The 22,830-nt window shown below is 41.0% G+C and overlaps 1 protein-coding gene across 2 annotated transcripts in view; it reads right to left on the reverse strand.

Moving 5' to 3' along the window:
• The window catches only part of CDH5 (cadherin 5, type 2 (vascular endothelium)), a 26,923-nt gene extending 7,243 nt beyond the window's left edge, over positions 1-19,680 (reverse strand). Inside the window, exons 1-6 of one of the 2 annotated variants that reach the window (XM_014942503.1) lie at positions 19,486-19,680; positions 6,032-6,233; positions 3,100-3,388; positions 2,894-3,010; positions 1,982-2,146; positions 1,379-1,566 (exon numbers count right to left, since the gene is read on the reverse strand). In XM_014942503.1, the coding sequence (XP_014797989.1) occupies positions 1,379-1,566; positions 1,982-2,146; positions 2,894-3,010; positions 3,100-3,388; positions 6,032-6,220 (948 nt within the window). In that variant the 5' untranslated portion in view covers positions 6,221-6,233; positions 19,486-19,680. Of the gene's footprint in view, positions 1-1,378; positions 1,567-1,981; positions 2,147-2,893; positions 3,011-3,099; positions 3,389-6,031; positions 6,234-10,161; positions 10,246-19,485 lie in introns of those variants that run through there. The other variant, XM_014942504.1, reaches the window with a different exon arrangement.
• Between the last annotated feature and the right edge of the window lie 3,150 nt (positions 19,681-22,830).

Genomic DNA, 22,830 nt, shown 5'->3' on the forward strand with positions numbered 1-22,830 from the left:
ATTTTTTTTTTTTTTTTTTTTAATTCTGTAGCTACCAAAACTTGTTTGACTCCTTTTTCTCAAAGGCTGGGGACCAGGTTCCTCCTCTCTGCTAGGTTTTCTGTTCTGAAGTCGGTCAAGGCAGAGTTTGTAGCTGCACTGACTGACAGCTGGGGGTTTAGTATAAATGGCATCCGCTTCCCTGTTTTTTCCCATTGCCTGAGATTATAGAAGGAATCCCACAATGGAGGGAAGTCCAGGAGCAGTAAAGAATGCCCACCTTATCTCTCATTTCAAAGTTTAGGCCCCTTTGCTCTGTTGCCTGAGATTATAAAAGCTTGCTGAACTACACAGGGGTCAATTGTGGGGGACTCCTGCTTTTCCCTTTGAGTGGACATCGCAAATGGAAGTGGTGGTGCTACTCTGGCAGGTGAAATTTTATCTCACAGGGCTGTATATTTAAAATTATGCCATGTGCACAGCCAAAAGCCTGGAAAGAGCAGGGGGAGGGCGGGAGGGCTGCACTTGGAGAAGGAACGTGGCTCACACCTCGTGTCACCACAGCCAAAGGCCTTACTGCTGGACTTGGAATACTTGGTACTTTTTTTTCCTTAAAGTTCTCTCTTCTTCTTAATGACGTTTCTAGTCTTGAGAGTTACAGAGGGACATGTGGAAGTGAAAAACGCATTCCTGTCAATCTGAGGATTACAGGAGGTGATTTATAGTCCTCCTTTCTCTTTTTTTAACTGTGAGTCAATGAAATCAATGAACTCTTGGCTTGGCAGCACTCTGCATAACACAAGAATGTCCCTTGGTACAAATCAAGTAGGTTTGAGAACTGAAAAGCAAAGAGCAAACCATAATAAAGGCTTTGGAGAGGTTGGACCCTCTTAAAGAGTTACAGGGAATTAGTGGGGAAGCTCTGAAAATACCCTGAGGAGAGCAGGGCAGCTGTGGTTCAGACTGGAGTGAGGGCCAGACTGTAAAGAACATTTTTAGTGGACTTCCTCGCATTTTCTCCTGATGTTTCACTTGGGCTGCAGAAGGGAAAGATTCTTTGACTTGGTCAGGTGGCTCAGCTCTTAAATTCACTGACTCTTTGAAGCATCCAAACATCTGAAGTTTGGGAGGAGCCTGATGTGTGTAACCTGAATATCTGAGGTAGTCCCCACCGCGTTCTGCAGTCATTTTAGTTTTTCCCAGGCCTGGCCATTAAATGGAGTTAGTAAATGCCCAGTTCTCCTCTCAGAGCTCACATTGCAGGGGCTTCAGGAGGAACGTATTTCATGGTGACTTCCATGCATTTCCATTTTTCTCTCCCACTAGTCCCAAACTTAATCAAACACTCTTGTTACATGTGCAAAAACACAATAATCATCTTTGCCACTGGGAAAAATACCTTCTTTGGCCTAAAGATTCCTTCATTTGTCAGTGGATTTGCTATAATTTCAAAGGTGTCCCTGTATTCTCCTCTGACAAAACTGTATTTCGTATTTCTGTGTTGTGGTTCATCAATATCTTCTACTTTGACTCTGCCAACTTCTCCTCCTACTGAAATGTTTTCAGGAACTTTAAAGTGAAATGATGCTGTGTAAAAAGAAAAAGAAAACAAACAACAAAAAAGACATAAAGATTGTGTACATGGAAGTTAGGACTTAGTTTAAAATTGGTCTTAGTTTATAGACGTACAGAAAAATATATCATTGAGAATTCAGCATTATATATCTCTACAGACAGCACTTCTGTTGTATTTTTCATAAAAGTATAATTAATTCTCAAAATTGTCAAGACCTTGTACAAAGTGATGAAATTAATAGTGATTTTTATTTTCTCTTCTAGGTGTGTGTCAGCCAGGAAACGTAGCCGGGGCTGGAATACAGAAGACCTTCTGAATATGTAAGATTCTTTTGTCCGCTTTTAAGAAAAGTTGAATTGTGATGAATTCATTATAATCGTGTCACCCCCTGGTTTCCAAAGGAGACAGCGCTTGCGTTATACTCACAGTGCTTGAACACCGGGAAGTTGTCATTGATGTCTGTTAAAGTGATAATGACTGTGGCTGTGCTTGAATCCCCAGAAGACCCTGGAGCATCTTTTGCTTTAACAACGATTTCATATGTTGATTGATGCTCTCGGTCTAAATCAGCCTTTTTGGTAGAAATCACACCTTTGAAAAATTGATATCGAAAAAGATTAGGTTTTGTAGCATGTCCAATATCTCTTAATTTTGACAGTGAATTTTTGCATTATGCCACACATTCAGCTTTAAGTAGCATTTCTACAGTTTTGTTTTTCTAAGGCTAGAAATGTTAAAAATCTTCTATGTGATGGAATATTTAGGAGATTTGATACAATACCTTCCTTTAAGCTGATCTTTGCTGCTTGGAAACAATTTAATGAACTTGTCATTACAGCATCTAGAGAGGTTCTCTGAGCACTTCTTTATCTGAGTTGTTTGCTCCAGAGGACTGGTATGGTTACAAGAGATACTGATGTTATTTTTAAAACTGGGCAAAGTTTAAACAAGAAAGTTTAGGAAAGCAAAGGGTTGAGTTACTGATTGTTGAGTGCTGCTTCAGAATTTATGCATTCCCCTTCTCCTCTATGGTGAAAGGAGTGGTATCTCTGCTAAACTGAAAACATGAACTGATATTAGCTCCTAGCCAGTCTCTTCATCAGTGGGAAAAAAATGACCTTTTATCTTCTCATTTAGTTCACAGCACCTGATATCCCAACTTTATTAGTTCATTTCCAGATGTAGACAGTAGCATTGAGTGTGTGAATGAAAAATCTTTTAAAATTATGGTTAAAATTATACTTTTGAATTATTATCCCTACTTGTTCAGAATGGTAAAGGCTTAAAACTGCATTTTCTTCATAGTGTAAGGTAAGGACATTTGTGTATCTGACTTACCAGAGTCATCAACTGCAAAGTATTCATCTCCTTTAATGACTTGGTACGTAACTGTGGCATGACCTGTAACAGTTGGGTCATCAGCATCTACAGCTGTCACTTTGGTGACAGAGGTTCCTAGAAAAGGATTTTCAAAGAGCATATTTAGTATAAATTCTGCCTTTTAACCAGAGGCACGAAGGGAAATGAGTGATGGAGGAACATACCCACTGGTGACATTTCTGGGACAGATCCATTGAATACCTTCTGTACAAACACGGGGGCATTGTCATTAATATCATAAACCTTGATAATGAATTTAGATGGGGGTTCCAGTGACTGGTTGTTTCTTCTGTCAATAATGAGAGCTGTCAGCTCATACTCTGCTTTCTTTTCTCTGTCGAGCCTCTCAAACGCGTATACGTCACCACTGGTTTCTTCAACTTTAAAGATGGTGTTGGCGTATTCCCCTTCAATGATGTACTTAGCATTGTTGTTCCTTACGCTTGATGTGATCTAGAGGGAAAGAGTAATTCAAAGAGGAAAAAGTGAGCTTTGGCACAGGGCAGCACAGTTTCTACCAGGAGATAAACACAGTCAGAGCTTCTTCAGACTGAGTTTGGAACTGGAGTAGCCACCACGACTTCTGGCGTCAGCTGAAGTATCACTAAACAAACTGCACCACAGCAGCTACAGGGTGAAACTTGCCTCCAGGCTGAAACTGGCTTGCTTGTATATCAAAAAGCATTTTTTTAAGATCGTATCTCATATTTCCTAAAGATATAAATTGTTTGTGCAGTTAAGGCATACAAAACATTAACCTCATTATGTCTGAGATAACATGTGCCACCACATTCAGTTTGATTGCAGGTAACCTTCTGATTTTGCTGAGATTTCACAGAATTACAGAACCAAATCTTGTAGTCACAGCTACTATTTGGCATTAGTCTCTATTACTTAGCATTTAGCAGGATTCCTGCCATAGGTGACAGTTTTCTTGTGTTTAGTCACATGCAATTTTTGTCATAGTCAGTCTTTAGGCTCATGCGATGACAGTGATTTTCCACCCCGCAGATTTTAAAATTTAAGATTATATGCAATGAAATTGGGATGGATAAAAGGAATGAACATTAATCATTTTAAAAATGTAATTTAATCCAATCCCAAATGGCTTGGCACATGATTTAATCTGCAGATAATCTGATGGCTCTTCCCTTTCTATACCTTCATCCATCTAAGGACACTGATAGCAGGTCTAAACCACAATTTTCTGAGCACTATATCAGCATTCTTATTTCAGCAAGCTATTTATTGATAATTGCTGGGTTGGACCCAGGATTTCTAGCCTTTTGTTACTGATGCTATCATAAATTGCAGCTGTTTGGTATTCAGGATTTGATTTATGCCGTAGTTTTCATTTACTGCTGAACATTCTTTCATTTCTTTTTTTTTTTTTTTTTTTTAAATGTTTTCGCAGATGATTTCACTTCTTTATGTGTGTTTTCTATACAAATGGTGTTCTTGAATATGTAAATATATTTAGAAGTATTCAGAAAGAGTTCCTGAACAAGTTCCTGAGCCTTTGCTCTAACAACTTATCTCTCCAGTCTGGAGTGAGCAAGGTACTTAACAGATAATGTACTGGACCAGAGGATGGGAAACCAAGGAAGGAGGACTCCAACTGAGCGTGTTGATGGTTGACTTGACACCACTGTGTCAGAAGAACATCATCTGGGGACACTAAATCTGTGTGAGAACACTTGAGAAAACCAGTAAATTGCCCTGTGAAAAGGTCTGATCTTCAATTCATGGACAGGTCACTTACTGAGATGATCTCCCTGGAAACCTTTTTTTTTTTTTTTTTTTTTTTTTTTTTTGAAATGTGTCCTTAAAATTTTCTTCCCTCATTCCACATATTCCATGTACACTCATGCTTCTAGAATTTACAGCTTTGGAGATGTAACGTGAGAAATAACCTCACACTTTTGTTCAAGATAGTATAGTCTGGGTCTTCTTTCTCCATTTTTATTTACTTACTCAGTGTGAAAGGTATAGAATTCTGAGATTACTTTTTCTAAAGCTGGGGGTGAACAGGCAAAGGGAAGTATCCAAGGTGGTGAAGGATAAAATCAGAGCCTATCAGCGTATTCCTGTGGCTGTCACTCCGTCCTGCCAGGCTGCCGTGGTGGCCGTTTTGAAAGGCTTTATCAGGTGTTCAACCCCGCAAACACGGCCACTACAAAAGCAATCGGCGGCAGTGCACACCCCTGAGTGAATTACTCTTATTTAGGACAGCTCCAGGAAGAGAAGCCTTCTCCTCAATCCGCCCCTAGATTGGTCTGAAAGGAAAGCGAGGTGCCCCCCCATCTCGTGTCAGCCCCGAGAGGCCCATGGCCCCGTCTCCCTGCTGCTTTCTGAGCCAGAAGGGCCCGTTTGCCTGTGCCCAGACAGCCCTGACAGATCCTGGTTGTTGTACGCGGGAGGAAAACGTTCAGCTGCATTTATCTGAAAAGTGTCAAAGCAGTTCAATTTGAAAGACGAGATGGGAAGAACTTTGGGTGATATGCAGTTAATCACAGGACTTCATAAGTGCTGCCCTGAAGAAAATGGCTTTGCACTCAGGTCAATGCTTGTTATTATTTAAAAAAAAAATATTTTCTTTGACTTTGTGAAACAAATTTTATGATTGTGTAACAGTATTCCTAAACATGGCACTTCTGGTTTGTATCCAAGCTGGGAAGTGTAAACTGTGTGTTTTTTAATGCATATGTTTTTACTAGCTCATCTCCTAGGTTTTTGAAAGAATCTTGAGCTGCCAGAAATATACTGACATATATCAGCCACCAGACTTCCTTCCTAACTGTGCACCTGTGTGCAATGTGATTGTTTCCTCACTGCAGATGCTCCATACTTGCCATTCTCTAAAATTTATTTACATTCTTCAAAAGAATTAGAAACCCTTTGACATTACTTTTGATTTACTCTGTGTCCACATTCTTAAGATTGTAACACCTTAGTTTGTTGGTATTAATTCCCATTTCTACATCCTTTTTTTTTTTCTCTGCTCTCCTGCCTAGACTGCAAACAAGTAATACTTTCCAAGAGGCTCATTTACTGTCTGCATTTCCAATTATTCCTTGCTAACAGACCGCTGTTTACCTTGCCAACGTGGTGCGGTAGCGGGGCATCAATCTCCTCTTTGATATGCATTTGGTTCCATATCCAGTCTCGCTTCAGTCGTTTATGACTGGCCTTGTTGGAAGAAAAGTTTTGGTTTGTTTTCTGACTTTCTTTGTCTGCAAATGCTGGAGCCAAGAACAAGAAGAAAAGTAGCGTAAGGTGGTTCATCTTCTTTGGGAGCCTGGAAAATAATATAAAATATGAAAACTTTATAAATAACAACAGAATCAGATTAATCAGAGAGAGCACACATAGAAGTGCAAATGGATTTTCCTGCTAAAGCAAAGTTTGATTACTTTCTGTATTTCTTTTCATCTGCCTTAGAATCAAAATTTGAAATACCAGGCTTCTTCCTTCTGTGAAGCAGTTTTAACTAGATGATACGACAACTGTAAAAACCAACAAAACTCTTTCAATGCGGTAAAAAATGTGCAAGTTTTGACAGCTGGCGTAAAAGCCAGCATCCACGGGGGCTACCAGGGCTACCGTGCAGAGGAGAGTGCGGAGGGAAGGTGGCCCCTTGTGGAGCTCGTGGGGACAGTGGCCATTGGAACCAAGGCTGAGCCACATCAAAGTTTATCTTAACTCAAAATTAAATGTTCCAGCTTGACAAACCCAAATGGAATGATTTGACATGCCCCGACACAAAATATGTGGAGTCAATATTTTCATATGGAAAATATTGATTTAGAGTAAAATCTGTTTTTTAGATGAAAAAAATGATTGATGTGAAATTTTCAATCAATTCCAAGTACAATATAGCAAATTACCTTGCTCAGAGAGCTCATTTATTGATTCAATTCCTTGTCTTTTGAAATGTTTGAAGACACATATAAAGTTCCTTTATCCCTTATTCTCAGGTTTTACCATCTAAAAAATGACAACTTGTGAAATTGTTCTCAGGTGAAACCATATTTTTGCATCATGTTAATATAAGCAAACTTTAGGCCTGGCTTTCATACCAGACTGAGAAGTGATGTTAATGTAAAAGCTGATTCGTTCTCTTACTAAATTCCCCCTTCCCAATAGAAAGGGCTGTCAGGGAACTTTAATGCTCAAATAATCAGACTTTAAATTACACATAAATGCCTTTCCATTAGCTTTTAGGAGCTGTCAGCGTGCACATCAAAAATAAACCCCTTAATTGGGATAGAGAAGTTGCCATCACACAGGTTGCTAGATGCGAGATTAAATTAATATTTTCAGCAGGAAGGTGCTGTGAAGTTTCCAGAATGACTCTTTGGTAACAAGGCAATCAATGTTATCCTGTGGTGCAGCATTGGTGGCAGTAAAAAGATCTTATTCACCATGAAACTTTGCTTTCTTGTGCTTTTCTCTCTTCTGGGTTGTACATAAGCTGAGGAATGTTCCTCCTTCTTTGTTATCCCATAGGAAATGACCAAATACAGTGGCTTTGAAGTTGCTTTTTTATAGCTAAGCTGCGTTTTATAGAGTTTTCTGGATTCATATAAAACATTTTACCTGAACTAGCTTTTTGTATTCCCTGCACGTGCTTTGGCTCTGAATATTTTTAGAAAAATGAGTGAGATTTTGTTGCTTTGCTTTGTTTTATATGTGTACGTGAACATTTTACCACTGGAAACTGGAAGGCATTGATGTGATTCTGTTGTGATCGCACAAGTTGATTTTATTCATAAAATTACAAAATGTGATAACCAAAGGAAACCAGTTGGTTGATGTCAGTTGGTACAGACTGTAGTTCTGGAAAAAAACAGGCTTTGGTGTTTAAAATGTCATTTTCTGTTGTTGCTGTGGTACAGGGGAGATCTGTAGGGCTGTAGGGCAGAGATGAGCTGGGGAAACTGGGGACAGTAGTGGTCAGTAATGTTTTCCCAGTATCTTCCTGTCTGTGATTGCTGGGGTCAGAACCTCCATGGCCTCTCACATTCCTCAGGGTGCATCTCTCGCTGTTGTGAGGATGATGAACAGCTCTGGGACCTTTGGTGTCCTCACGCAGGGACACTGCTGGCTGGAAACTGAAGGCTGAGATTGGTACCGAGAGGACTGTTGCCTGCGTAGGAGCTCTGGGACTGCAGGAATATCCTGATTATTCCCAAGGATCCGTGCAGCAAACGCAAACTCTGCTTTCAAGTAGGTGCCCTGTGCGTGTTTCACGGTTCAGGCCTTGTATGGACTGTGTCAGCTCCACACGTTTCCGGAGCGGGGACAGCACAGCACGCCCTGTGACGGGCTGTCCCCTGCCTGGCTGTCCCCGGCACGCTGCCACGACCTCCCATCGCTGGCCCACCCTGGGGTGCAGTCTCCCGTTATCCTCTGCCTGATTAGACCCGTAATTCAAACTTTTTTCAATTTAAGCAGGGACCATAAATGTCCCTTAAAGTTAGTGAGGGAATGCTTTATTCAAATAGCCAAGTTTCTAGCTTTGCTCTTAAATTTTCTTTCAGCAAATGATGGTTTTTTCCACCGACATTACTCATTTTATGCATTGAATTATTTTAGCAAATAACTCTTGGTCTGCAGGGTACTATAGACAGTTAACTGAGAAATTCTGGTATTCAAACTGATTTATGGGACACATGACTCATACGGTGGAGTTTCTTCTCGCAGACTGGGAGTAATTATTTAAAAAATGTCAGGTGGAGATACAGACAATACTCTACTAATTAAAAGTTTGCATTTTACACATTGTTTTGGTAAGTAATCACCTGTGAGGTTGATGAGCAGCTAATATAAATATTTGATGAAATATTATTATGAATATTTGTGGTGGGTTTTTTTTTCTTTCTGGTATTTGCTTCCTACCTGGTTTACTCGTCACTCTAAAAATGTATATTAATGCTTATGTGAGGTTAGGTTAGTTAATAAAAAAATCTGTTCTATGCTTGCCTGTTAAGCAGAAGTTAAAGCAGGTTTCTGTATGAAGACTTTGGTTAACAGGAAAAGAGTTGTAGCTGAAATGATGCATTCCTCTGGTTGATTGGACTAGAATCTTATGCTAATCTTAAAGAATTTTTGTTTTTCAGCATGTGAAAAACAGAAATATTGCTAGAAATAGTGATAAGGAACATCCTAAGAGAGGACTTTGTCTAAAGTGACTATCATACACCAGAAAAGAAATAAGTTTTAACAGGTTTGTGCCAGTATTCAAATAATTTGCATACCTGATTGTCAGAAAAGCTGGAAATGAAATTATTGATAATTGAGCTGGCAACTTTATGATTATTTTTGCTTACAGTATCTTGGTTGGAATCTGAGCAATGGAAATGAAAATGCAAAATCCCATGCAAAACTGAGGGTTTCATCACAGCACAAAATAGTAACAAAATGACTGATAAATCAATACTATAGGACATAATCTATTCCATTCCCCAGGACTGGGAATGTTGCTCTTCCTGGTTGTTAATCAAACCTCAGCTGTCCCACCTGCAGCCAGGTAAATGCCGGGAATACTAAATACCTGAAATACTGTATTCAGTCAGTGGGGAGAAATGCAGAGGCTGAAGGACCTGTCCTTGCTGTGGACCCCAGGATGATGCCCGCCCACAGAAAACTGAACACTTTCTTGACCAAAGTTTTGTCAGAAAAGTTGACTTGGGATAGCTTTAATTTAGTTTAGTAAGTATTTTCTGACTCTTTCTCCTGCTCCTGTCTGCTGTAGCCTAAGTAGCTCTCTACAAAAAAATTCTGTTGAAATCACAGTGGATTAAACCCTACAATACAGAGTAGACAACACTTCAAAACTATATTTTTTTTTTCAGATGCAAAAAATTCACTTTGCATGATCTAAACACCTCTGAAGTGACTGTGCTCAATGAAGCCATGATAGATACAATGACAGCACAATATGACCCGGTGACAAGTAACAAACTGACCCTGAACAACCCAGAATCCATTTTTAACATTGATTTCTCATCTAGATGTTGTATAAGACCAAAGGCAATATCCCTTCCCAAAGGTGCATTTGAAGTCCAGAGGACTGGATCTGGACCAGGGTTAGGAGCAACAACAGGCTCAGATTTTGTTCTCCCCTTTTTTTCCTCTCATAATTAAACAACATAGCTCCAACCAGCTTCTAAGGAAGCCCGAGGCCCAGGGCAGGCGAGTAAGCACGTGGCTGTGGTTGTTACCTGTGCTCCACGTTCTCCTTGGCATCTGAGCTGGGAAGCGTGATGCTCCGTGACTGCCTGGAGCTCCCGAAGGGCTGAGGGCACCCAGTGAGCACAGCGGGAACGGGAGCTGGGGCAGGGCCACAAACTTTAGTAACTTCACTTAAAAAAGCTGCCTCAGTAAATTGTGCAACACTGGACTTGGAGCAGTCTTTTTTTTTTTGGTTGCATTTTCAGATATAATTTGTTTCGGGTGGTTACGCAGTGTTTCTTTTATTTCTTACCAAAGCTGTCTTGTCACATGTCCTCGGCAGTTTACAATGATTCATTTAAAAATAGGCCTTTCCTGAGAACACTCTGCTGCTTTTTCCTTTCCAGATTATTGAGCTGATTTAAATGGGCCCAGGGCCTGACTACCTGGTATTATATTTTTGATTGTCCTTATGTCGATTTTATGAATCTGAGAAGTGGTTTTCACTGATGACTAAACAGTCTGGAGTGCAAATGCCTACCTGAAAACTGATTATAAAATGACTTTTTGTATGCATGATAGTACCTTTGAGTAAATAGCCACTTTGATGACTAAACAATCTGGAGTGCAAATGCCTACCTGAAAACTGATTATAAAATGACTTTTTGTATGCATGATAGTACCTTTGAGTAAATAGCCACTTTGATGACTAAACAATCTGGAGTGCAAATGCCTACCTGAAAACTGATTATAAAATGACTTTTTGTATGCATGATAGTACCTTTGAGTAAATAGCCACTTTGATGACTAAACAATCTGGAGTGCAAATGCCTACCTGAAAACTGATTATAAAATGACTTTTTGTATGCATGATAGTACCTTTGAGTAAATAGCCACTTTGATGACTAAACAATCTGGAGTGCAAATGCCTACCTGAAAACTGATTATAAAATGACTTTTTGTATGCATGATAGTACCTTTGAGTAAATAGCCACTTTGATGACTAAACAATCTGGAGTGCAAATGCCTACCTGAAAACTGATTATGAAATGACATTTTATCCTTGTGGTCGTACCTTTGAATGAATAGCCACTTCAGCAGATCTTAACTAAACCCCCCCCCGCATCCCTCAGCATTGAGAGCTCTCCTGCTGTTTGGGTCTCAGTGTTGGTGCTGCAGCACTCTCTGTCAGTATTGCTGAGGAGATAATTCTGCTCTTCTGGTTTTGGCTCCTTGTATTTTTTCCGGGGGAAAAAGAGAAGAATTCTATCCTGAAAGTTCTTTGTGGTTTCAACTCCAAGTTTCTGGTGGGTTTGGGTTTGCTCAACTCACCAGAAAATTCTGTCCTGGGTGATAGGAAATACAACTTCACCTCATGGGTGGATGGCATCCTCAGCCAGGACAGAGGCCTCTTGCAGAAATGAAGAAATTTGGTTATAAAAGACCTATGAATACTTATTATGTATAGATTAAAGATTCATCGCCTGGTGGAAAGCAAGCACCCAAATTGGTCTCCCAGTCTTTCTGTTATCTCAGATACACAACTGGCTAAAGATGAGGAAGGCAAGCACTGGTTTGGCTTTTTTTCTTTTTTTTTTTTTTCTTCTTTTTTTTTTTTTTAAAGAAACAAAGTGTCCACACGGAATCCTTCGGTGAGCTTTAGGACTCCTCGTTTCGCACTCTCAGGTGCATCAGGAATCAATGTCTTCGCTCATTTTTCACCATAATGTTATTTGTCCTCACAGAGGCTGTAGAGATACTTGAGAGCTGATGGGAACCAATTTGAAACTGAACAGATTCAGTACATGAAGCACTGAGATACATCTCTTCTGGTGCTGCTTGAGAGTTCTTACTCTGGCTGTGCTACTGCAGTCATACAGAGCTTTACCCCAAATGGATTGGAGTGTTTTAAAGAAGCTGCAGGTGACATTACCGAGGCTTTCCATGCACAAAGCCTTTCACGTCATATTTAAATAAGTTACTACAAAATACAACAAAGGGTAAAATGTGCTTAAGCACAGTGCCCGGCGTGAACCTAGATGCTAAACCATTTTTAAGTTCATTTGTGATTAAATTAATAACCGAATTTGTGACACTGATTCATAACAAATAAATATATTGCCATAAATGGAAGATTTTGGCTTTCTCCTAGTTGCTGCCAGCACTGACAGCATTGAGTTTGAGGTGATGAGCTACTCTCCTGTAGCTCTTTGCACCTTCTGAGCTTTGGGAGCACGTGTGTGAGGGCTGGATGACTCCTGAGGAGCAGGAATATTCCTGTGTTTAGTGAGTATGTTCAAAGCCACAAGCGGAGCTCGGGTGTTGGTAGGTACAGAATATTATCACCTCATATAGATTCTGTGCTCTGTTGACGTAGAGCATTCTGGTTTTTGAAATGAGGAAAGCTCGTAGGACCTATGACTAATAGGATTTATTTGCTTTGCAGATGTTGCAGGAGTGAAACTAACAATTAAATGACAGAAAAATTGTTCTTGGCCACACGTCTTTTGATGACAGTTGCCAAATGTTGTTGAAATCTGAGCTATTTCGGGGGGTTAACTTTGCATTAAATCCGGCCCTTCTGTTCAGAAATGAGCTAATAAGGCGGGTAGGATAAACCCTGCATGCATAGTTTGGAACTGCAAACATTTTCCCTTATGAATTCTTTGTCCAAAATATAAAGTGAAGATGAAAATATCTCCCATCCAGATTAATTATTGATGAGGACAGATGCTGAAAATAGTGATGAAGTGCCAGTGTTACAGACAGGCAAAGAACTTCTCTTCCTTCTATGCAAAAGGTAGTTTGAGGGATGATCTTGCAGTCAGGTGTACTCATTCCTGTGAAGGCTCTCCCTTCCCCAGAGTCTCCCCAAAGACTCTGAAGAATGATTGAGGCTCTGTCAGCCTCTGAGGCATATTTACACAGCTTTCTTGCTTGCTCTGAGCCAATTTTCTTTTGTTTGGCTCTAACTGTGGTGGCTCTGGGAGGAGAGACAGAGGCACAGGCGTCTCCCTCCCCACAGCACCTCCCATTCTGGTGGTGTTTGATTTCTGGGGAGCTGGGGTTTGGGTGAGGAGGGGACAAGGGACTCCTCCAAAAATTATTTGGCTCATCCCAGTGCAGAAGCGGAACAGTTCAGGTGTATTGGAGGTGTCTGCGATCACTAGAAAGATTTCTCATGTCTCTAAGCAGCAGCTTTGTTTCCTACAATAAATTGTGTGCACATTTCCGAATTGATCTGTTTTGCTGCTGCCCCCTGGTTAGCTCTGCTGTACACAGAGATTAGCCCAAGCTGTCACTGAATGCTTAAAAGTTTGGCCAAGCTGAAACAAACTAAGATACACTATGAGAATAATGTATTATAGAGCTTTTTCCACTTCCCCTTTGTTTCCAGATAAAGCCTTAATATCAGAGAGGCTTCCTAGCACAGATCTCTGACTGAGCAGCTTTGATTAAGGAAAAGCCCCCATCCTTTGAGGAACTGCATGCAATAAATATGTTTTTTTTGTTTTTTTTTTTTTAAAGCACAATGTAGCTGTGTTTACAGCAGATAAGATTTTTTTTTTTTGACATTTTCCTTCAACAAAAGCTCAAGAGCAAAAGTATCTGTCTGGAACACAAGCATTAGGCGCAGGTCACAGTAATTGATATTTATTGTGCTAACAGTATTCTGAGGCAGAGAAACCATGTTTAGCTGGCTGTGTGTTCTGATTCCTTTGTCCAGGTTATTCTTCTGGGTAACTGAATGCATTAGTATTTCCTCTGAAAATTAATTCTGTGGTAGATAAAGCAAGCATGTACATAAATCTCTTGTTTTCTGGCTGGGCAAGAGGCTAAAAAAACAGGGTGTGTCTGAATATATTTTGTTTGGTAATTAGTATTCAGTATTTTTCTCCCTTTTTAAAAACATCTAATTCAAATGTCAGTTCATTCTTCTCTATTTCCTGCCCTTATTCAACTAGACTTCCAGACCAGGCTTAATTAACTCTAGGACCTATTCTGCCCACCCCTATAGTTACAGTCTTTTCCTGGAACATTTCCATTGTTACAATGGCCATGTGTTGTGAGATGATACAAACGATATTATCACTGCTCTTAGGAATTTACAATGAGCCTTTCAATATTTTTACTTACAGCTCAGCTCTTGTCAGGGAAATCTCATCTTCAAATCAAAATAAAACTAAGGAAGCAAATTTCCAGCTTACAGTGCTGATAAAGGGAAGCTGGAGGGCCTGGAAATTCCCTCAGACATACGGAAATTTAAAAAGATGGGGAAAGCTGTTGAAAGTTTGGTGACTTTTTTTAGAGCTAAACTTTTTTCTTATGTTTCCTTGTTTCCATGTGGGAGTGATTGTCATTTAGCACAGCCTGGTGTTGTGTTTTGCTCTGTTATCTATGCGCTGGCTTACGCAGGTCATTAATCTGATGAATTTTACAACCCCAGTCCGGAGGCGGTGAGGGAATGGGCGCCTGAGGAGAACTTGCTTCAGCAAACTGGTGGCAACCATGGTGCGTGCCAGGTCAACGTGCCAGACGTGACTTTAGGGGTGACCCTGGTTCTTACATGTGGTAAGGAGTCGTTGTGAAAGTGAGAAAAGTGAGAGCCGGGGGCTTTTGGCTGACATTTCTGCTCACGGGTCTTCTCAAGCCACGGTCTGGGCTGGTGGCTGCTGATGTCCTGCTGTGGCTCAGCACGGGGACCAGCCTGCATCCCCCCCGGGAGCTGCTGGCTTTAAAGTAACCTGCCTGTTGGGAAGCTCCTGTTGCCAGCAGTGCTGTGCTCCGGGGTTTGCTGCGGGCATCCCACACAGCTGGAGAATGTTCTTAAGCTGAGATGGGAGTTCTTTTTTCCCCTCAGTTAGTGGCTGTGGCAGTGGAACAGTTATTTCTCCTATGGCTCATATTTTAATCATGGCCACTGAGACCCCCTTTCTTGTGCTATTGAAGCCTTTCTCTTCATCTAAAGAAGCTGAAGATCAATCCTTATGAGGCAGGTAATAGAGCTCCCCATTTCACAGCAGGAAAATGACGCAGTATATTCCAAAGAGAAATGTGCCCTTTTCTTTCTGTTTGAAACTTAAGCCATCTCCAAGTGCAATTACTGGAGGATTCAGTATCTATTCTAATCCTAAACTTTTACCAAGGCTGCTCCTGGCAAATCTAGTGTACAAAGGAAATGTTACAGATGATGGAGCTCTGCAATGGCTTTGTCACTGTCAAGTTCATATTATTGTCTTTGTAAAATGAACCCATTAGAAAAAGCACTCCCACTTTTCGGGCTCTCTGCTTTCTGCCCTCGCTTCTTAATTTCTGTGCTGGATGTGTGGTTCAGGTGGAGTGCGTTGGGAATCTGCATGATACTAAAATATCCGTAATGTAGCAATATTTGTTTATGTTTTAATGACAGCCTAAAACCCCCTGACATTAACAGGACTGAGCAAATAGACAATAATACTATTTCATTGTAGGTTTGGATTCAAAGATTAGGTGGTGAAATGTCTCATGCTTTATTAGTAGTGTTGATTGGTTGGCCTAACCCTAGCATGGGTAAACTGGTTCTCTTGCAGACAGATACATATATAATGACAATAAAAGCCATAAGATAATGCAAATCTCCTCTGAATTCAGGGGTAGGACTGGAGGTAGGGGGAGGGAGTACCTCACAAAAAGAAGGGAGAAGCTAAGCTGAAACTCTGTGCCAGGGGAAGGTTCTGCTGCTGAAGCTGAACCCATGGCAGGAACAATCCCCATCAATGGCAGGATTTCCTATCATTTCATGAGAGCAGTGTTCAGCCATTAGTCTCCTCAGGTCTCCTTGTTGTAAGGTAGACTTTGCACTCCTAGAGGATTTCCAGAAGACAAATTCATAGAAGATAGCGTCATAAAAGGAAGGGGAAGAGGAAGACTGATCCTACCAAAGCATTGCTTAGAAATGTGGACAAAGGCAGGAGGAGGAATTCAACTGTATCCTCCAGACGTGCTGTGGAAATGGAATTTCCCTTCACGCTGTTGTACCTGATAAGGCCAAGGGCCAGTGTGTGCTGCAGATGACCCACCTTGTGCCCTGTGATCTTTGCCAGGTGTTAGGAGGACCCTTCCAGATGTTGCTGATGGGCTTAGGGAGAGGGGGGGATGCAGAGGAATGGATGACTTTGGGGGGGCAGAGCCAGATGGACCACTGCTGATTTGTAGAGACGGATAGTAGGCTTTTTGAAAGAATGTGTTAATAGAAACAGGGGGTCTTTCTCCTAAAGTTTTGGCAAAGGATGGTGGTGAAATCCCACAGGAACATGAGGTTTTTGACAACAACTAGACTGAGACAATAAAACTGACCTCTTTGGATTTTGAAAAATGAAGAATTTAAAGCAAACTGAAGTGTGGGTAGTGGGAGCACCTGCAGTGGATGGAAAAGTTTCCCCTCTGCCCTTCCCCTGTCTTTGCTCAGCCCTGGAAAACATGGGGGTCCTGAACTCTTCCAGGTCCTGTGACCATCCATGGGCTTTAATTAGCACCTGGCAGGGCTGGGCCCCAGACCTTCTCGCTGCCTGCCCAACAGATGTGTGTAGCAGCAGATGTACCAAATAGACCTGTGCCACAAGTACCAGCCATCTCAGAAGTATGTTACAGAGAGCACTTAAAATATTCTGTGCTTATTGACAAATTTGAAATTCAGATCAAGATGAGTGAAGCTTAGGTTCTCATTGAGTGAAAGGGCTCGTTTGTATTCCTGCATCCTGCACTGAAGAACCGTAAACAGGTTCTTCACAATGTTTTATTAATTTTTTTATATTTCAAGGTGAGACTCATTGCAGAATTTAGGAGGCAGGTGGTACAAACATTGGTGAGTGATGTGCATTCCTTTTGCCTTAGTCCTGTTGGTGGGTTTGCAGTGGATCTGTCCTTTTTTGATTTGTAAACCCTCAAGGATAACAAAGGGAAAGACACTTGTTTTTAAATAAATACACCAAAATATTTTCATGGCAAACAAATTTCGCACAGAGAACCTCTTATTTTCTCCTTGGCACTAACATTTGGACCTCTGAATTAAACTTCTAGAAAACCTGAGCAAAACCCAGAATTACGAACGTGTGACAGAAATAACCATGAAGATTCCTTACAGAAGGATCGTTTAGATGTGGTACTGAGGGATATGGTGTAGGGGAGGCCTCTGTAGAGTAGGGTAGATGGTTGGACTCAATGATCCCAAGGGTCTCTTCCAACCTGAATGATTCTATGATTCTGTGATCAGTTGCTAGAAATAATCAGTTACCTCTGTTCTGTCAACATCAGCTTTCTCAGAAAATGTCAAGTATTAGCTGGCCTGATTTAAGCCTGTAGTTCTGTGGACACATACCCTGACGAGAAAAAAGATTTTTAAAAAAAGGTTTTCTATTTTTCATTTGAAATATTAATTGAAGTACTTGATTTACGGATGCACAATGAAGTCCTTTGTTCCCAAGTGCTATAAATCAGAGGAGGTTCTAAACCACCTCTGGTGATTTTTTACCTGTATCCTGTTTTCAGCTCTGTCTCTCCCCAGGGGCGGGATGTGGAGCAAAGCTGGCAGCAAACCTCTTAACTCTTTGGGGGAACTGTCTCTGCCCTGCGTCTGCCTCTGCCAGCTGCAGAGGGACATGGAGCTATTTCACGGCACAATTTCAGTGCTAGCATTTGGTTTAAGATGCTTAAAAAACAGTTTTTATGATCTCATGTTAAAAAGCAAAGCTTTGGCAAACACTTGTTGCAATGCAGTGCAGCTGTAGCTCTCTGAAAAATAAAGGCGAGGTTCCTGGACAAAGCAGGAATGATTTGTTTATTGAGTTTGCTTTCAAATTTATTTGTTTTATTGTTTGTAACTTCACGTTCTTCTCCCTACTATACTGGGCTATTCTAGGGCTTTCATATGCTAAATTAATCCCATGTCCTTTTCTCCTGTTGGTCACGCTGTATTTAAGGATAAAAAGTAACTCCTGGAGATACTGAGATGAATTGCAAGTCAGCATTTCTGTGATTTGTTTCTGGTATATTGGATGTTGTTACAAGGCACAAATTAACCTAAGATGAGAAGCTTTTGTAAATCACTGGAGCATCCTTGCTTTTGTCTAATATTTTTTCCCTACATGAACATCTATAATACTGTGTGCTTTTACAAATGCTGATATAATGATTTATAATCGGTGGAGGCAGGGACACATTGATTAACTATACCTTTGTTAACTGCAGTAGCAACCAACTTTCAATGTTTTCGGTAGCTAAGGATGGAACAGATTTTTCTCACAGAAATTCATCTTCTTCCATATCTTTTTTTTCCCTGCATTTCTTTCCTTCCTTTATCTTTATTACAGCGTGACACCCAGCGCGGTGAGGTGCTGTGCACACTGACAGTCCCACTGTTGCAGAATTGAGTTCTTACAGAAAAAGCGGTATCAGTTCATCTCTTATGCATAAATGCTTTGTCTCTGCAAGCTGTACAGTGAACTTGTTAGCTCAGGCACTTGCTATACTGTCTTCAGGATAAGATAAAAGCCTTTTCAACCAACTTTTTTATCAAGCCACTGCTCATAAAATACCTCGTCAGAAAAAGTGGTTCTTCTTGGACAACTGAGATCAAGGAACTTCTAAAATAAGAATAGCTGGTCTTTTAGAACAGAGGTAGAACCTGTAAAACCTGGTAGTCCAGAGTTAGGGTGCTAAAGTACCCTGGCCACTTTAGACTTGAGATTTAGGAGACCAAGTCACCGACATGTTCATGTAAACTCCCCTCTAAGCCTGAAACAAATCCCTGGGCAGGAGATACTCTCCAAAGCTGGCTGATACACAGGGTGGCTTTCACCTCCTCACGGCCTTGGTCACAATAAAGCCAAAGCACCTTATAAAGACAGATACCGAGTCACCCCCACTGTGATCAAACATATTCCATCAGTCATAGCCCAGCGAGCACCTGCTCCCTCCGAACAGAGCCCACACCACCAGGGAAACCCTTCCCAAAAGGCTTTCTTTGCAGGTGCAACTTGCAGTATCATTTCTCTCCGTCTTCCATTACAAATAAGCATCAGCAACATAATCTAAATATTACAAAACGGAACTACAAAAAAGCAGAAAATGTCTCTTCTTTTAAACAGTCTGGGAATACTGTGGCATAGCCCAAGAAAGCCAGAGATTTTCCTTGTCCAGTGCCAATTGGAAACAGCTCTGTTGAAGTGCCATCATTGTTTGGCCCCAAGGATTCTGTGGATATGCCTGAAATTCACAGTCTGCCTGCTGCTATTTCTTGAATTATTTAAGATATTAGAAGAGATTTTTCATGGAGGTAAAAAAACTTTGAAATTAACTTCACAGCTGAAGGTCAGCAAATAGCATTTATCCCTTACCTGAGTCAGAGCTGGCGGAGCTTTGGTTTGATCCCAAATCAGAGAAACTAAAATCAACAGTATCCCAAAACGTGAGGCAGTCTACAGAAAATGAAGATCAAATAGAAAAAAAATCCACTCCGCTTTTCATTAAGCAATAACTGGGAGTGTTCTCCAGTCCTCAAGGTTTTCCAGCTGGGAGTCAGCCTTTTCCCGTCCTGCATCCTGTCATTGTTCCAAGTCTTTAGCAAAAAGGGAGTGGAGGAAGCAGATAAACGTAGCTTTATTATTGCTATGCCTACTTATTTGTTGCTGACTCTAATGAGCGAGCTGAATAAAAGGAAATTGGCTCTGAGAGAAACACAAAAGTCAGTATGTTATTTAGTATAGTTTTATAAAGAGTTTTAGGAGTTAGCAAACATCTGAATGGTACTTTAAATAGTGTCTGATATTTGATCAGCACAGACTCTGCCCTTTTTGCGCTAACAGGATTTTCAAAGCAGTTTGGAGATGTCCTATCTATAAGGATTTTTATACCTGTGAGCAAGAAAAAAAGCCAGCCATAAGATGTGAACGAGACAAGATTTCTGTAAAGCTCTGTCAGTGCTGGATGTAAAAATGAATTTTAACAGTATTTTTCACAGGTAAAATCGTGATCCCAGAAGCAAGACAGTGTAGGTGGGCCTTCCAGGAGGAGGAGGTGTTTGTAACATTTTGGTTATGGTGAGGTTGAAGTCTGGAGACCACTTGGGCAGACAGAAAGGGAAGCATTTGTGTTACATCCCCGAGGCTGGGCAGGGGCAGCCTGGGGGAGCCTTTCATTACAGCTGAAGGCAAAGGGGTGTCTCTCTCATTGTACACTGCAAATGGAGGAGGATTTTTTTTACTTAATAACGCAGAAGAAAATCTGAGAAGTGTGGGACGTAACTCAAAACTCACTTTTTTGAACCACTTCTAATAAATGTAGGCAAATGCTCAATGTATCTTAAGCAGGACTTTAAATAATAATGTTCCGCAGTTAAACACTCTCTTGTCCCTATTTGTCATCTCAGTCCAGCACAGGTGGTGGCATTGATTTCCTGGCTTGCTAGAAGGCTGGGGTTGGTGAGATTGTTCCACATTTTTATGAAGTACAGCAGCAAAGATGAATTGCTTTTTTAAAAAAAATTGATACATTAATTATTCAGAGAAGTTAAGCAACTAACGAGGAGACATTTTTCAAAGTCTTACAGAGGGAGACCAACTCGAGCTGAGTTTCCTCCCGAGGAAAGAAGCCGTTCTGGTGCTGTTGCTGAGAGAAGAACAGGGAGGATGGGGATAGGAGTTTTCCAGGGAACTGCAGTTATCTGGCCAGGATGCAGCTCGGAGATAATGGGGTACCCACAGCAGACCATGCTCCCAGATATGATTTACTTTTTGCAAGTGACTTCAACTGTCTTTTTACAACCGTCGCGTAGCCTTTGATGTTGCTATCTGTGGGCTGGGGAGTAAGCAGGCTCTTCAGCTGATCTGAACAAAGGGTGAGGATAAGGGAGCCCTTCACTCTGCTGCTCAGAAGAGAGAAAACCCCTGTGTTCTCTATATATTCCTTGAGACAACAGGCCTAGATTATCAAGGTCTGTTTTGATGCCTGCTAAATAAGATTTGTATTACTTCGCTTGTTTTATCTCTACTGAAAAGTGCGCAGAAAGAAGCGAGGAAGTTTCTAAAGGCATTTTCAGCATGCCCTGCTTCAGAGCTCAGTAGAAAAACTGAAAGCCATTTATAAGCTTAGAGGAAGATACTTTCATTTAAATTTTAGAAACCTGATTTAATATCTCAAAACCTTCCACATCATGCTTTATGGTTTCATCTCAGCTGAACGGATTCTTTCAGTCTCCTTTCTGGCCATGACAAAATGCCTATTGAAGTTTTAGTGAGAGAAGGGCCAAATCATAACACTTTGGAAAGATTCCTTGGTGACTGATGTCTTTGCAAGCAAGGGGGTAATGTTTTAAACCAAATATTAGTAGTTCACACCAAGTCTCTAATGAGAAACATTCTGTCTGTGATCAGACAACATTGGGAGGCATACTTGCCTTTTAGGTCCCTCATTTTATGTTTGAAATCTTATTTAATATTCAAGCTTCTGGAAGTAAAAGGAATAGGTAAAAAAGTGAGCAGAATCTGTAGCATCTAATGACTTCCCACTGCTCTGCGTGACTCATGGAGCTGGTGGCATGAGTGAAAGCAGTGATAATTATTTAGTTGGCATTTCACAGTGTTTCTCTGCTGTTCGTTTTTGCAGATGGCCCCAGGCCTTTTCCATTCCAGTTTCTTCCCTGTTGTATCCAGCTGCCCCTACTGGATTCTTTGCCTTTTTCCCTGAGGTTTTCCCACAGATGTTCGTTACCTGCGATGTTTTGGGTTGGTGGCACCTGGGTTAGATGTGTCTGGTTCCAATCAGCTTTTCTGTCTATGACACTTTATAATGTTAGCCCGTGTTACTTAAGTGCTGGTGTCTGAGCAATCCTCCAGACTACTATGGTAGTAAAGTTTAAAATAGTCTTTCTTTTCTTGGATAAAGGGGGTAAAACTCAACTTTGCTTTGAAGGTGCTTGTGCATAGTTTGAATTTGATATTTCTGGGAATCTAATGTAATAACTGTCATCTCGCTGCTGCTGAAAGGAATAATGTGCTATAATGGGCAGAAACACAGCCCTCATTTCCTATGCTAAATCTATTAGATTTGACTGCTCTCCCTACACACAGGTACCTGGGAGTGGGTTAGTGTCAGTTAATGGAATTGAAAGCTGCACGGAATCAATGCGAGATTAAGGCTTGCATCTTTCCTCCAAGTTATGTTTTCTCTGTTGCTGAGGGGCTGGATCAGGTGACCTGGAGCTGGGATTTCATTCCTTTCTGTGTAGCTGGCAGAGGGGCTGGCTCGGATGAGTGTGGCTTTTGGTTCCATCGTGGTTCAGTTTTTCACCGCGGTGCTTGTTCACCCTCCCGTCTCATCTGTGCTCTATGAAGTTCTCCTCAAAGAATTTGTGGCAACCATGGCTGTATGAACAGGTTCATTGCCTTCCTCACCAGGACAAATTCCAGTAAAGCTGATAAAACAGCCCATGCCTTTTCTCTGAGTGAACATGGGTTCTTTTTTTTTTTTTGCTAGTTATTCTAGTTATGGTGAAATTCAACATGATAAACAAGCCCTTCTTAATAAGTCATCAAAACCAAGGACCACTATTGACACAGGTGCAACTAATGATGTTTTAATTTCTCAAAAGCAATCGTCCTGATGTTTGACTCTGGCTGGAGAAGGGCTTTGGCCCTTGGCAGTGCAGCTGGGGAATGCTTTTCTAACAGCTTATAAAGGTTGGA

Source organism: Calidris pugnax, unplaced genomic scaffold (genome assembly GCF_001431845.1).
Source record: "Calidris pugnax isolate Ruff unplaced genomic scaffold, ASM143184v1 scaffold28, whole genome shotgun sequence".
Classification (NCBI taxonomy): Eukaryota; Metazoa; Chordata; class Aves; order Charadriiformes; family Scolopacidae; genus Calidris; species Calidris pugnax.